The 13,396-nt window shown below is 47.1% G+C and overlaps 2 protein-coding genes across 2 annotated transcripts; both read left to right on the top strand.

Annotated features, from left to right (window-relative positions):
- The first annotated feature begins 50 nt into the window (after positions 1-50).
- FUT11 (fucosyltransferase 11) lies at positions 51-6,334 on the top strand. The gene is made up of 3 exons (XM_084794987.1): positions 51-857; positions 941-1,566; positions 3,012-6,334. The coding sequence occupies exons 1-3, from the start codon at positions 57-59 to the stop codon at positions 3,154-3,156; spliced, it is 1,572 nt and encodes a 523-aa protein (XP_084651113.1). The 5' UTR covers positions 51-56; the 3' UTR covers positions 3,157-6,334.
- A 2,219-nt stretch (positions 6,335-8,553) lies between these two features.
- On the top strand, positions 8,554-9,939 carry CHCHD1 (coiled-coil-helix-coiled-coil-helix domain containing 1). Its single transcript, XM_084795022.1, has 3 exons — positions 8,554-8,717; positions 8,811-8,929; positions 9,644-9,939. The coding sequence occupies exons 1-3, from the start codon at positions 8,594-8,596 to the stop codon at positions 9,755-9,757; spliced, it is 357 nt and encodes a 118-aa protein (XP_084651148.1). The 5' UTR covers positions 8,554-8,593; the 3' UTR covers positions 9,758-9,939.
- The last annotated feature ends 3,457 nt before the right edge of the window (positions 9,940-13,396 follow it).

Below are 13,396 nucleotides of genomic sequence, written 5' to 3'. Positions count from 1 at the left end.
CTCTTTCATTACTTACGACCTCTCCCAGCCCAGCCTGTGGCTGAGAGGAGCTACGCATGCGCCGCGTGCCCCTATGGCGTAGGACCTGGTCGGCTCCCCACTCGCCGCAGGGCGGGGTTTCGTGCTGTTTGAGTGGGTCCGGTGTGGACATGGCTGCTCGCTGCCCTGAGACGGTGCTGGCCGCGCTGGGAGTGCTCAGTGTTTGTGCGGCCAGCAGCTCCGGGTCCGGGGCTACGGGGAAGGCGGGTGGGGAGGCAGAGTGGGCGGAGCCGTGGGACGGTGCGGTTTTCCGGCCGCCGGATGCGCTAGGCGCAGTGGGGGTGGCGCGCGGGTCGGGGTCCCCGCCTCCGGCGAACACGGAGACGGCGGAGCTACCGGTTTTGCTGTGGTGGAGCCCGGGTCTGTTTCCGCACTTCCCAGGTGATTCGGAGCGCATAGAGTGCGCGCACGGCGCGTGCGTGGCGTCCCGGGATCGACGGGCGCGCGCCGACCCGCGGACGCGCGCACTGCTCTTTTACGGCACGGACTTTCGTGCGGCTGATGCGCCGCTGCCGCGCCTAGCGCACCAGAGCTGGGCGCTCCTGCACGAGGAATCGCCGCTCAACAACTTCCTGCTGAGCCACGGCCCGGGTATCCGCCTTTTCAACCTCACGGCCACCTTCAGCCGCCACTCTGATTACCCACTGCCGCTGCAATGGCTGCCCGGGGTCGCCTATTTGCGCCGGCCTGCGCCTCCACTCCGGGAGCGCGCCGAGTGGCGTCGTCGCGGGTACGCGCCATTGCTCTACTTGCAGTCTCACTGCGACGTGCCCGCGGACCGGGACCGCTACGTGCGCGAGCTCATGCGCTACATCCCGGTGGGTGAGAGGTTAGCATAGCGGGGAGGGGGTGGGCCGGGCGACGAGGCACCCTGCTGACCGCCGTGCTCTGCCTCGCTTAGGTGGATTCCTATGGCAAGTGCCTGCAGAACCGCGAGCTGCCCACTGTGCGGTTACAGGACACAGCCACGGCCACCACCGAGGATCCGGAACTCTTGGCCTTTTTGTCCCGCTATAAGTTCCACTTGGCCCTGGAAAATGCCATTTGCAATGATTACATCACCGAAAAACTGTGGCGCCCCATGCATCTGGGTGCTGTGCCTGTGTATCGTGGATCACCCTCTGTGAGGGACTGGATGCCCAGTAACCACTCCATCATCCTAATTGATGACTTCGAGTCCCCTCAAAAGCTGGCAGAGTTTATTGACTTTCTGGACAAGAATGATGAAGAGTATATGAAATATCTGACATACAAGCAACCCGGGGGCATCACCAACCAGTTTCTTCTGCATAATCTGGAGCACAGGGAGTGGGGAGTGAATGATCCCATGTTGCCTAACTACCTCAATGGCTTTGAGTGTTTCGTCTGCGACCATGTACTCGCTCGGCTGGATGCCGAGAAAGCACATGCATCCTCTCCTGGGGACATTCCTGTCCCCGAGCCTCATATTGCCCAGCCCTCGCACATGGACTGCCCAGTGCCTGCTCCTGGCTTTGGCAAAGTCGAAGAGATTCCTGAGGATGACAGGTAGGGGTTGCTGGGATGCCCTGCAGCTGTCACATCAAACTGTTTGCTTTCTTAGTGTGTAGGGCACTGCTGAAAGAATACACAGGCTCACTTTGCTTTACGATGTCAGTAGCATCTGGGAGCTGGGTGTGGTGGATACATCTGTTGTCCCAGTGCCAAGCTGACCACCTCAGCTAAGGACCTGTGATTCAGGGGTGAGTGTTAGTGTGCTGGAGGCCAGTCCCTTCTGCATGCCAAGAGAATACTTTCCCACCCAGTCACACACCTCAGCCCAGTGAGAACATTTTGAAAGAACCCCTGCCTCCCACTTCTTGCAGTAGTCAATCAACCAAGCATACTAGAGTCTCCCTCTGTAACCCGGCCTCATCCTCCTGCCTCTGCCTCCCAAGTGCTGGGATTACAAGAGTGAGCCACTGTGCTCACAAAAAGCATTTACACCTTTTTGTGTGTGTGCTAAGCATGCACTCTACCATTGGGCTGCACCCCCGGCCCTCCTTTTCTAGGCCCTGCTTTAGATCATAGCCTGCTTTATTCACTCTAGACAGAATTGAAGGGATGCTTTCGATGGATGTATAATAAATACTGGTCAGTGTGGGGACAGAGGGAAGTGAGAGCAGAGTGTGCCTGTGCTGGGAAAGGCGTGCGTGGGAGGTAGAGCGGGAGACTTTGAGGCTACCCGCAGCGAGCCTCCACTGTTAATTTCGAGAGGGATCACTAAAATAATTAGAAAACAGGGACTCAGCAGTGGGTGGCAGCGGAGGACTGTTTCCTGCTGCACTGTTTGTTTCCTGCTGCACTGTTTCCTGCTGCCCTAGTCTTGCACTAGGAATCTATCAGTTTATGCTGAACACATGGTTTACTAGAAAAGTTAAAGCATTAAGGAAGTAGCCAGGCCTGTAATTCTAACCATAGAGACCGAGGCAGAAGGTTAAGGAGTTCAGGGTCATGACTGCCTTGTACAGTGAGTTTGAGGCCAGTCTAGGCTATTTGAGACCCCTGTTCCCCTAACAAAAGAAAATTCAGGTTATGCCTTTTCTACACGCCAGTTATCAATGCACCTTTGCTTAGATTTTTAAGTAATGGTGAAGGTTAAAACCTTCTAAAGGCTCCCTTGCTTTCCCCTAGAATACTATTTCCATGCCAAGGACCTTTGGCACTTCTTCCACATTTGCGGCTAGAGGCAAGTGAGCAGTGTCAGCTACTTAGGTGACTATGGTGTCATTATGTTTATGACCTATTTCTATCTCTTGGGATAGGATTAGCTTTACTCTATGTCTCTTTCCTTCACAGAAGAGCCTTGCCCTATCCAGAGGCACAGTACCTGCTTAATTGTTTTTTTAACCCCCCAGACAGGGTTTCTCTGTGTTGCCATGGCTGTCTCTTTGTAGACCAACCTGTTCCTACCCTGGCCCCTCCACTTACCCCCTCCTGTTTTGTCATTTCAGCTGGAAGGAAATGTGGCTACAAGATTACTGGCAAGGTCTCTACCAGGGGGAAGCTCTCACCGCCATGATCCACAACAATGAAACACGGCAGAGCAAATTTTGGGATTATGTGCATCAGATTTTTATGAGAAGGAATAAAACCTGACTTCCCTTACAAAAGAGCATTCGGCTTGAGGACTTGAGATGGCTTTCCTGCGGCTCCTAAGGCACGCCCACTGCCCAGCCTTTAGCGAACACTGTCTACTCTGGTTCCTCTGCCCTGCACTGAGGATGGAACCTCGGGTTTGGAGAATGCTAGGTGAGTACCCTCAGGCCTCTCTACCTGGAGGGTATGTAGCCAGTATCTCAGCCTGTGGTAAGAGAGCTTCTCCTTAAAGAGAGGCAGAAGCGAGCCGGGCATGGTGGCACACGCCTTTAATCCCAGCCCTTGGGAGGCAGAAGCAGGAGGATCGCTGTGAGTTTGAGGCCAGCCTGGTCTATGAAGCAAGTCCAGGACAGTCAAGACTACATGGAGAAACCCTTATCTCTAAAGAAAAAAAGAAAAGAAAAGAAAAAAGAAGAAACCACAGAGTGTACTTGACTCAAGTACACTTCGTGTATCTGTAGCCATTTCATCCTTTCAGATTTGGGCAGGATGGGCCAGGCTAGGATATAAAGCTTCTGTTGTTTAGTTCCTTTAAGCAGTGTTCGTTCCTTGTCCTACTTCTCTAATCAGCTGTGACACTGATGGAGAGGCCAAGCGGGGGCGGCGTGGAGTGTTATTCTGCTTCTCTGCTCCCCCGCACCCTCCACCCCGCTTTTGAGACAGGTCTCACTACATGGCCCAAGGCCGCCTCCGACTCCTGGGCCTACCTGACAGTTCTGCCCCTGCCTCTAAGTAGCTAGGGCTACAGGTATACAACACTGTCACTTTAAAAACACTTGCGTTGTCTTTACTATCAAATGTGTGTTAAGGAGCTCTTGCTTGCTTGCATTAGGCTGTTTCCCCGCAAACACTGGGAAGATCAACAAACGTTTCCATCACTCTTCCTGCCTGGTTTTGTGTTAGGGTATTTCTGGAATTCCTTTTCTTTTTGTTTTGTTTTGTTTTTTCTAGACAGGGTTTCTCTGTGTAGCCTTGGCTGTCCTGGACTCACTTTGTAGATGAGGCTGGCCTCGAACTCTCATCGATCTGCCTGCCTCTGCCTCCTGGGTGCCGGGATTAAAGGCGTGCCCACCACTGCCCAGCTCGTCTTTTCTTATAAACAGATTAATTAGCTAATATTACACTGATGCCAGTTCAGTATATTGCTTTGTTCTAGGGCTGGAAAGCTCCTTCCAATCTATTACTCACATTCTTCCCTCCAGATAACTATGGTGCTGAGTCACTTTTTTATTTTTTTATTTTATTTTTGTGGTTCTAGGAAGGCAAGCACTCTACCAGTTGAGTTATAGCTACAACCCTAATACTGAGTTTGTTTTTTTTTTTTTTGTAAAGCCAGTCCCAATTCAAACAGAGTGAAGAAGGAAAGGAATTTAAGTCATCATTAAGTGGCTAGCTAAATAAAAACTTTAGATTTCGGGTTGGAGAGGTGGTTAAGAACACTGGCTGAGCTGGGTGTGGTGGTGCACACTTTTAATCCCAGCCCTCGGGAGGCAGAGGCAGGAGGATCTCTCAGAGTTTGAGGCCAGCCTGGTCTACAGAGTGAGTCCAGGGCAGCCAAGAATAACAGAGAAACCCTGTCTCGAAAAAAAACCAAAAACAACAAAAAAGAACACTGGCTACCCTTCTAGAGGGCCCAAGTTTGATTCCCAGCACCCGCACGGCAGCTGCCACTGTAATTCCTGTTCCGGGGGGATTTGATCCCTCTTCTGGCCTCTGTGGGCACCAGGCACAAGTGTGCTATACAGACATGCATGCAGTCAAAACACCTATGTATGTCCACAACAACCAGAACTAGATGTGGACATAGAGAGCAATTGCCTGCTACTGCGGCTTGACCAGGACACCAAGAGCTTCTTCTGGGGCCAAAGGCCTTTAGCGCTATGCTTACTGTATTAGTGAACTATCAGAAGTCTCTTGGCTTATCAGTATACCTGACTGTAAGCTACAGATAGCTGTGAATCCTTAGCTATAGAGACAAATGCTTTTGACTGTTAGATGCTTTGAGCCATCAGGTTTCCTGGTTAGTATTGTGACTTCCAAGGATGTGACCAAGAAAAGCTTTAACATGGGCTGGGATTGCATTGCAAAAGGCTTTTGGGTTTTGTATGTGCTTTGCTGGTGATGGATCCCAGGCTCTGTGCATGCTAAATATGTGCTCTGCTCTGAGTTAATCCCTAGACCTTTATTTTGTCCTTTAGTAAGAAATGTCTTCATAATAACATGGATATTGTTTAATCTATTTTGTTTCTTGCAGAGAACAAGAGAGAACGATGTTAACACACACACACACACACACACATACACACACACACACACACACACACCCCTTAGGTGGGTTCATGAGCAGTAGGCCAGCTTGGGCTACAGTAGCAAGACTGTTTCAAAAAAACGAAAATTAAAAATTTATAGTATAGATGGGCATGGTTGTACATGCTTTTAGCTTTAGCATCCCAGCATTCTGGGAGACAGAGCCAGGTGGATCTCGGTGAGTCTGAGTTCCAGGCCAGCCAGAGCTATATGGCAAGACCCTGTCTCAATAAAGAAATAAACATAAATAAATATCATAGTACAAAAGAAGTCAAATGGAGGATTCTGTTTCCCAAGCATGTCATCCATTTCAGTGCAGATGCTGATTCCTGTAGCAAAGTAACTACTATATCAGTGCAAACCTAGATCACAACTCAGGTGTCATACGCGCAACAAGCATAAGTGCTGGTTATGCAAGGCATAGCACACTTTCCATCCCACCAGCGCCTGTGAACACTCCGTTAGCACTTTCACGCACACGGCGAGCCACTTGTTCATGAGCAGTTGTTGCTGGAGAATCAGACTTGCTTTCTGCTCAGCGTTTCCCAGCTTCTCCTATCATTATGTAAATAATCACAAAGACCAGGACAAATCAGGTGCTTCATTTCCACAAGGGAAAGAACCATGAATAACTACATAGTACTTGCCAGTGAAAAAGCTTTACTTTCCATATGGAAATAGCAGAATGAATTTTTTTTTTCTAGTTTGGGGCTCAGCTACATCGTATACAGCACCAAGTGTTTGCTGCAGGTTATGGGTACTAGTGGTAGCAGTTTCTTTTATTTACTACCAAAGTATGGGGTAGAACACAACGTTACTATTCTGTATTACCTCAGGTTTCATCTTACGTAATAAACTGCTTTTTACATAATGTCTTCTACCTGGCTACTTTATTACACTTGCTTATTATGTGTATGTGTATGTGTAATACATGTACAATCATGTATTACGTCCGAGGCTACGACTCGTTTTGTGCGTCTGTGTATGTGTGTCAAGTGAGTGCTGTGTCCGTATAGACCAGGGGAGGGCGTCGGATCTCCTGGGGCAGGAGTTAAGGATGTTGGCTTGGAAAGGATGTTTGTTGTAACAAATCTGTAAGAAGCATTGCTTTTGCCTGGCGGTAATGGCGCACGCGTTTTAATCCCAGCACTGGGTGGGGAGGCTGAGGCAAGCTGATCTCTGTGAGTTCCAGGACAGCTCAGGCTACAGAGAAACCCTGTCGCAAATAAACAATAAATAAATAAATAATCAATCAATGGGCAGGGCGGTGGTGGTGCTTGCCTTTAATCCCAGACCTTTAGTCTCAGCACGTGGGAGGCTGAGGCAGGCGGATTATCTCTGAGTTTCAGGCCAGCCTGGTCTACAGAGTGAGTTCCAGGACAGCCAAGGCTACATAGAGAAACCCTGTTTCCAAAAACTTTTAAAAACGTAAATAAATAAATATAAAAAAATAAGTAGTCAATAAAAGAACGGTTACTTTTCACAACTCTTGTAACAACTGCTGTGTAAATGCTGTTTATTCGTTTGGCATCACCATACCGTATGGTTATATTTGTGTTAACATACATAATATTTAACATTATTACATTTACTTATATTGTTACTATTTATGGACCTCCGTTTGTGGTTGGTTTGTCGGGCTTAGAGTTTGACTTTTAGCAGTTTACAAAACCGAGTCCAAAGATGTGCTACGGATTTGTGTAGCATTTGCAAAAAAAACCTCCCAGGCCATTTCTGCTGATGGAAGGAGAATCCAACAATCATGTAATTTATCTGTCTACTTTAGCGCAAGATGTACTTGCTTTGGGTACATTCGTGTTGAAATTATTTACCACAGATGTTTGGAATCCTACGTGGATGGCTTTTCTTCCTGAGTAACGAGGCTCGAGGCCACCAGCCTAAGGTGTGAAACTCCAGGAAATGGTCCGTTTCTGTTTTCTTTTCTTTTTTCCTTTTTTAAACATTTTTTATTTTTATTTATTTATTTTTTTTTTTACTTTTTTGGTTTTTTGAGACAGGGTTTCTCTGTGTAACAACTCTGCACTGTCCAGGAATTTGCTCTGTAGTCCAGGGTGGCCTCAAACTCAGGGAGATCCTCCTGTCTGTGCCTTCAACAAAGTCCATTTCTTGGTCAGTATTTAGTATTTACTAAAGCTTGCTTTAAATTTGGCCCAAAATGGTGGAGCTGGTTTTTCTGGTGAGTCTCAGGAGTAACACTCAGTTCATACTAACGAGGTTCAGGATGAATTTATTGCTTGTGACCTTACCTACCCCAACGTCTACTCAGGCTGGAGAGGTAGGTCCATGATTAAGAGTTTCTAGGTCTTCCAAGGACTCAGGAGTTTGGTTTTCAGCATCCACTTCACAGGGCTCATATCTACCTCTATGTTGATTGCTAATCCCCAGTGCCTAAAAATAGTTATGCCAGACACGGCACATGCCTGCGATCCAAGCACGTGGTGGAAGGCTGAGGCAGGAGGTAAGTCCGCAGCCAGCCTAAGTTACAGTAATGAGTACCAGGCAAGCCAGGGCCACAGAGCATGACCTCGCCTTAAACATTTTTTTAAAATGAACTAAAAAGGCAGGCGCGATGGCACATGCCTGCAGCCCCAGCACTCTGGGAGGCAGAGGCAGGGGGATGTCTGAGTATGAGGCCAGCTTGGTCTACAAATCAAGTCCGGGACAGCCAGGGCTACACAGAGAAACCCTGGGGGAGGGGGAAGAGACTGATGGGACCTACTCCCTACCCCCCCAAAAAGAAAGAAAAATAAAGGGAAACTATTAAATGAGTAAATGTTTACCAATAATTTTGTACAAGTCTCCAGTTTTATCATCTCCAAACCCAAAAAATAAATAGAGGCCAGCAAAAAGGCTCAATGGGCAAATAAGGGTGCTGCCACTAACCCTGATGACAGGAGTTCAGTCCCTGGGACCACATAGTATAAAGGGGCGGTGCACGACCTAGAGCATCCTAACCCGGTGGCGGCTGCCGACCCGCCGGGGTTTGAACCGAGCGGCAGTGTGCGGAGGAAAGTGCGCGCACAGCAGTCGGTGGGCCGCGCGCAGAGAGCGTAAGGGTCAAGAGGGGTCACGCCGGGCGCCGCAGAGCCTACTGGGAACGCTGTGCAAAATGGCGGCGCCCAGTTTGCGCGGCCGCCTGGCGCGGTTTGGGACCCCAGGGAAACCTATCCTGAAACCCAACAAACCTCTTATCCTAGCTAACCGCGTCGGGAACCGACGGCGAGAGAAAGGCGGTGAGCACTTGGAACGGGGGCTGCCTGGGTAAGCGCGAGCGACAGGTGTAAGGTCGGCTTGTTTCTGAAGGTCCTCCAGTTCTTCCCCTCCAGAGGCAACCTGTATCACGGAGATGTCGCTGATGATGGCTTGCTGGAAGCAGAATGAATTCCGCGACGAGGCTTGCAGGAAAGAGATCCAGGACTTCTTCGATTGTTCTTCCAGGGCTCAGGTGATAGCTGGCTCCGAGGGTGCCTTCTTGGGAAGATAGAGGGACCTATAAACAAATGGTTCACACTGCCTTGTGCTAAGCTACGGAAAAAGCCTCTCATTCATCCGGGACTGTCTGTCTCACCCTCGCCAAAGTGAGAAAAGCTACGCGTGTTTGTTTGTTTGTTTTGGTTTTTCGAGACAGGGTTTCTCTGTGTAGCCCTGGCTGTCCTGGACTCACTTTGTAGACCAAGCTGGCCTCGAACTCACAGAGAGCTACCTGCCTCTGCTTCCAAAGTGCTGGGATTAAAGGCGTGCACCCCAACCGCCCAGCAGAAAAGCTAAGTTTTAAACGATGGTTGATCTTAACTAATTTGTTAGCTAGAATAGTAGCTTCAGATGATACAAATGATGGTCCCAAGTCCGTTTAAATCCCCTTTTTGTTCCTTTTGGGGTTTTTTGTTGTTGTTGTTTGTTTGTTTTTTCTTTTTCCCTCCTAGTGCTTGTGTGTGCGTGCACGCACACGTATCTCTAAGTGCATGGGTGTTCGAATATGCAGGTGTACATCTGGGCAAGAAAGACAGCTAGTCAATGTCTGGAATTTTACTCCGTTCTTCTTCCACTTTATTTTTTGAGGCTGGGTCTCTTGGGGTTTGGAATATTAGAAAGAAAATATGTGTGTAGGTCACAGTAAACTGAAAAACTGTTACTATTTTTGTTTCTGTTGTGTTTTCAGGAAGCTGGAAAGATGAGATCAAATCAGGAGACTCTGGGACAATCTGAGAGCTTACCTCCCCACAAAATGACCAAGTTGTTACAGAGATTTCCTAACAAATCTCACCTCAACTGAAAATGGAGAAGCATTTTCAATGAACTCTCATTTCTGAAAGCTGTACAGAGGCATGTTAGGGATGTTTTATTTGCATTCCTATGCATTTTTGAAGGGTAAAAGGAGGTAAAACACTTAATTTGGCTCGTGTGAATGAGTCATGTTCTGGATGGTGTCTTGAAATAAAACCTTCTAAAAAGAAATCGGCCATTACTTCTAATTAGCCACTTCCTCGTATCCCACCCATCCTGAAGATGAACTTCTTGGCCTTGGCCTTTTCCAGCCTTAGGCAAGCACCCAACAACTGAACTAACCCTTAGCTTGTCCTTTCTTTCTTTCTTTTTAAAGATTTATTTATATGAGTGTTGCATCTGCATGTACACCTGCACACCAGGGGAGGGCATTAGAGGGACAGATAACTGTGAGCCACCATGTGGTTGCTGGGAATTGAACTAATGACCTCTGGAAGAGCAGACTGTGCTCTTAACCACTGAGCCATTTCTCCAGACCCCAGCTTTCCCTTTGTAGCTCTGGCTGTCCTGAAACTCTCTCTGTAGACCAGGCTGGCCTGGAAATCAGAGATCAGCCTGCTTCTGCCTCTGAAGTGCTGAGATTAAAGTCGTATGCCACCATATCCTAGTCCAGATGTGCTTTTTTTTTTTTTTCGAGACAGGGTCTCTCTGTGTAGCCTTGGCTATCTTGGACTCACTTTGTAGACCAGGCTGGCCTCGAACTGACAGCGATCCGCCTGCCTCTGCCTCCCGAGTGCTGGGATTAAAGGCGTGCACCACCATGCCCGGCCCCAAATGTGCTCTTGATGATCAAGTATGGATTTCTGGGGGCTGGAGAGATGGCTTAGAGGTTAAGAGCACTGTCTGCTCTTCTGAAGGTCCCGAGTTCAATTCCCCGCAACCACATGTACAGCCACCTGTAATGAAATCTGGTGCCTTCTTGTGATGGGCAGGCACACGTTTGGGCAGAATACTGTGTAAATAATAAATAAATCTTTAAATTAGAGCCGGGCGTGGTGGCACACGCCTTTAATCCCAGCACTCGGGAGGCAGAGGCAGGCGGATCGCTGTGAGTTCGAGGCCAGCCTGGTCTACAAAGTGAGTCCAGGACAGCCAGGGTTACACAGAGAGACCCTGTCTCGAAAAAAAAAAAAAAAAAAAATCTTTAAATTAAAAAAAATATATAGATTTCCGCCTGGCGTGGTGGCACACGCCTTTAATCCCAGCACTCGGGAGGCAGAGGTAGGCGGATCACTGTGTGTTCGAGGCCAGCCTGGTCTACAAAGTGAGTCCAGATGGCCAAGGCTACACAGAGAGACCCTGTCTCGAAAAACAAAAAACAAAAACAAAACAAAAAAAAAAAGTATAGATTTCCTTATTGCCTTTCAAGTCCTTTATACTATTTAGTGCTTTTCCTTTTAGATACATAAGGGATGGTGAAGTCCCTGTGTTTGCAGAGCTTTTTTTTTTTTTTTTTAAACCATCAGCTGTATTCAGTGAATACATCATGAATAGTCTGGCCAAAATACTTGCTGAAGAAATGGCATAAACTGATAAACCAAAGGTTCTGTAGACACATCTCATTTGATTTGTACAATTAATATTATTAATTTAGTCATAGTACATCTCAATTGTTATCCCATCCCTTGTATCCTCCCATTCCTCCCTCCCTCCCATTTTCCCCTTACTCCCCTCCCCTATGACTGTGACTGAGGGGGACCTCCTCCCCCTGTATATGATTATAGGGTATCAAGTCTCTTACAATTAATATTTTTAGGGTCTGGAGAAATTGCTCAGCATTTAAGGGTGCTTGCAGCTTTTGCAGAGGTCTGACATTTGGTTCCCTAGCAACCATGCTAGGTGCCTCACAACTGCCTGTAACTAGCACCAGGGGACCTGATGATCCTTTTCTGGTGCCTTCAAATGCACTTAGACTGATAACACAATACAGATGTTAACGGGCGTAGTGGTACATGCCTTTTACCCCAGCACTTAGGAGGGAGGCAGCCAGGTCTCTGTGCAAGGACATACAGAGACCCTGCTTCAAAAAACAAAAAAGTCAAATCCTTTAAAAAAAGATTTTATTAATTATTTATGCAGTATTCTGCCCCCATGTGTGCCTGCAGGCCAGAAGAGGGCACCAGATCTCATTATAGATGGTTGTGAGCTGCCATGCGGTTGCTGGGAATTGAACTCAGGACCTTTAAAAAAAATTTTTTTTTAAAGATTTATTTATTTATTGTTATGTATACTGTGTTCTGTCTGCATATACACCTGCAGGCCAGAAGAGGGCATCAGGTCACATGTGGTTGCTGGGAATTGAACTCAGGTTCTCTGGAAGAGCAGTCAGTGCTCTCAACCACTGAGCCATCCACAGCCATCTCTCTAGCCCCCTTTTTAATTTTTAAGAGTTGAGAGAGAAAGAGGGAGGAGGGCGGGAGAGAGAGAGAGAGAGAGAGAGAGAGAGAGAGAGAGAGGGAGAGAGGGAGAGAGGGAGAGAGAGAAGAGACTGGTAGTGGAGAAGCACACCTTTAATACTAGCAGAGATGCAAGCTGATCTCTGTAAGTTCAAGGCCTACCTAATCTACAGAGAGAGTTCCAGGACAGCCAGGGCTACACAGAAACCCTGTCACGAAAAGCCCCCCAAACAAACAATTTATAGAAAATTAAAAAACAAATATTACCAATGAATTAAATACTCTTCTCCATCTTGCTTAATGAATAAACAAGCAGTACCCTGTTGTAAAGGGGCTATTAGACTCTTAAAGGCTACTCTACCCTGGCTGCTTCCCAAATAACTGACACAGAGACTATAATTTATTTTACAAGCTTTAAAGCCCTAGAGCTGGGCAGATAGCAACACTGAGCTATCTTGTCTGCTTGCCATCCAAAAGAAAACATAGCACCAGACCAATCCCCAAACAGCACTATGTTGTATATTAACTTTCACCTAAGACATTTGAGGACAAAGTTTTTTCACTTCTCTGATAACTATATTTTTTCTATTAAATAATCAGGTAGAGCTGATTATCATCTGTCTCAATATTCCAGCGACTTTTTAATTCTCTCAAGTGGTAGAATAAGACTTGGTAGGAAATTAACTTCATTGTAACTTACTGTTTCTTTCTTACATTCTGCTCTTTGCTGAGATTATTTACTGTCCTCTTTAAGAAGGAATAATTATGTAGGATTTTATATATGTTCTGCTGCTTCAGGCATAATCAAGTTAACCTTTTCTTGGTAGTTGATAGCATTAAATGTGATACAGAAACGAGAATTCTCCATGGTCTAGTGTGATTATACTAAGGTAAAGAGGGGTCATCCTCCTCCTCCTTTCTTCTTCTTTTTATTTTTTCCTCTTTCTTTCTTTCTTTCTTTCTTTCTTTCTTTCTTTCTTTCTTTCTTTCTTTCTCTCTCTCTTTCTATAGGGTTTCTCTGTAACCCTGGCTGTCCTGAATTCGCTTTGTAGACCAGGCTTGAACTCATAGCGATCCTCCTGCCTCTGCCTCTCTGAGTGCTGGGATTAAAGGTATTAGCCACCGCTCCCGTTGGGTCTTTCTTTATTCCTCAATAGCTACATTTTCCCATAGCTGTATACTCCACTACAACTGCTTGGTTCCGCAAGCTGGGTCTTTTAGTTATAAGAAGA

Source organism: Acomys minous, assembly GCF_964271855.1.
Source record: "Acomys minous genome assembly, chromosome: 9".
Classification (NCBI taxonomy): Eukaryota; Metazoa; Chordata; class Mammalia; order Rodentia; family Muridae; genus Acomys; species Acomys minous.
Note: the sequence above shows the minus strand (reverse complement) of the source record. Positions and strands in the feature narration are given on the sequence as shown.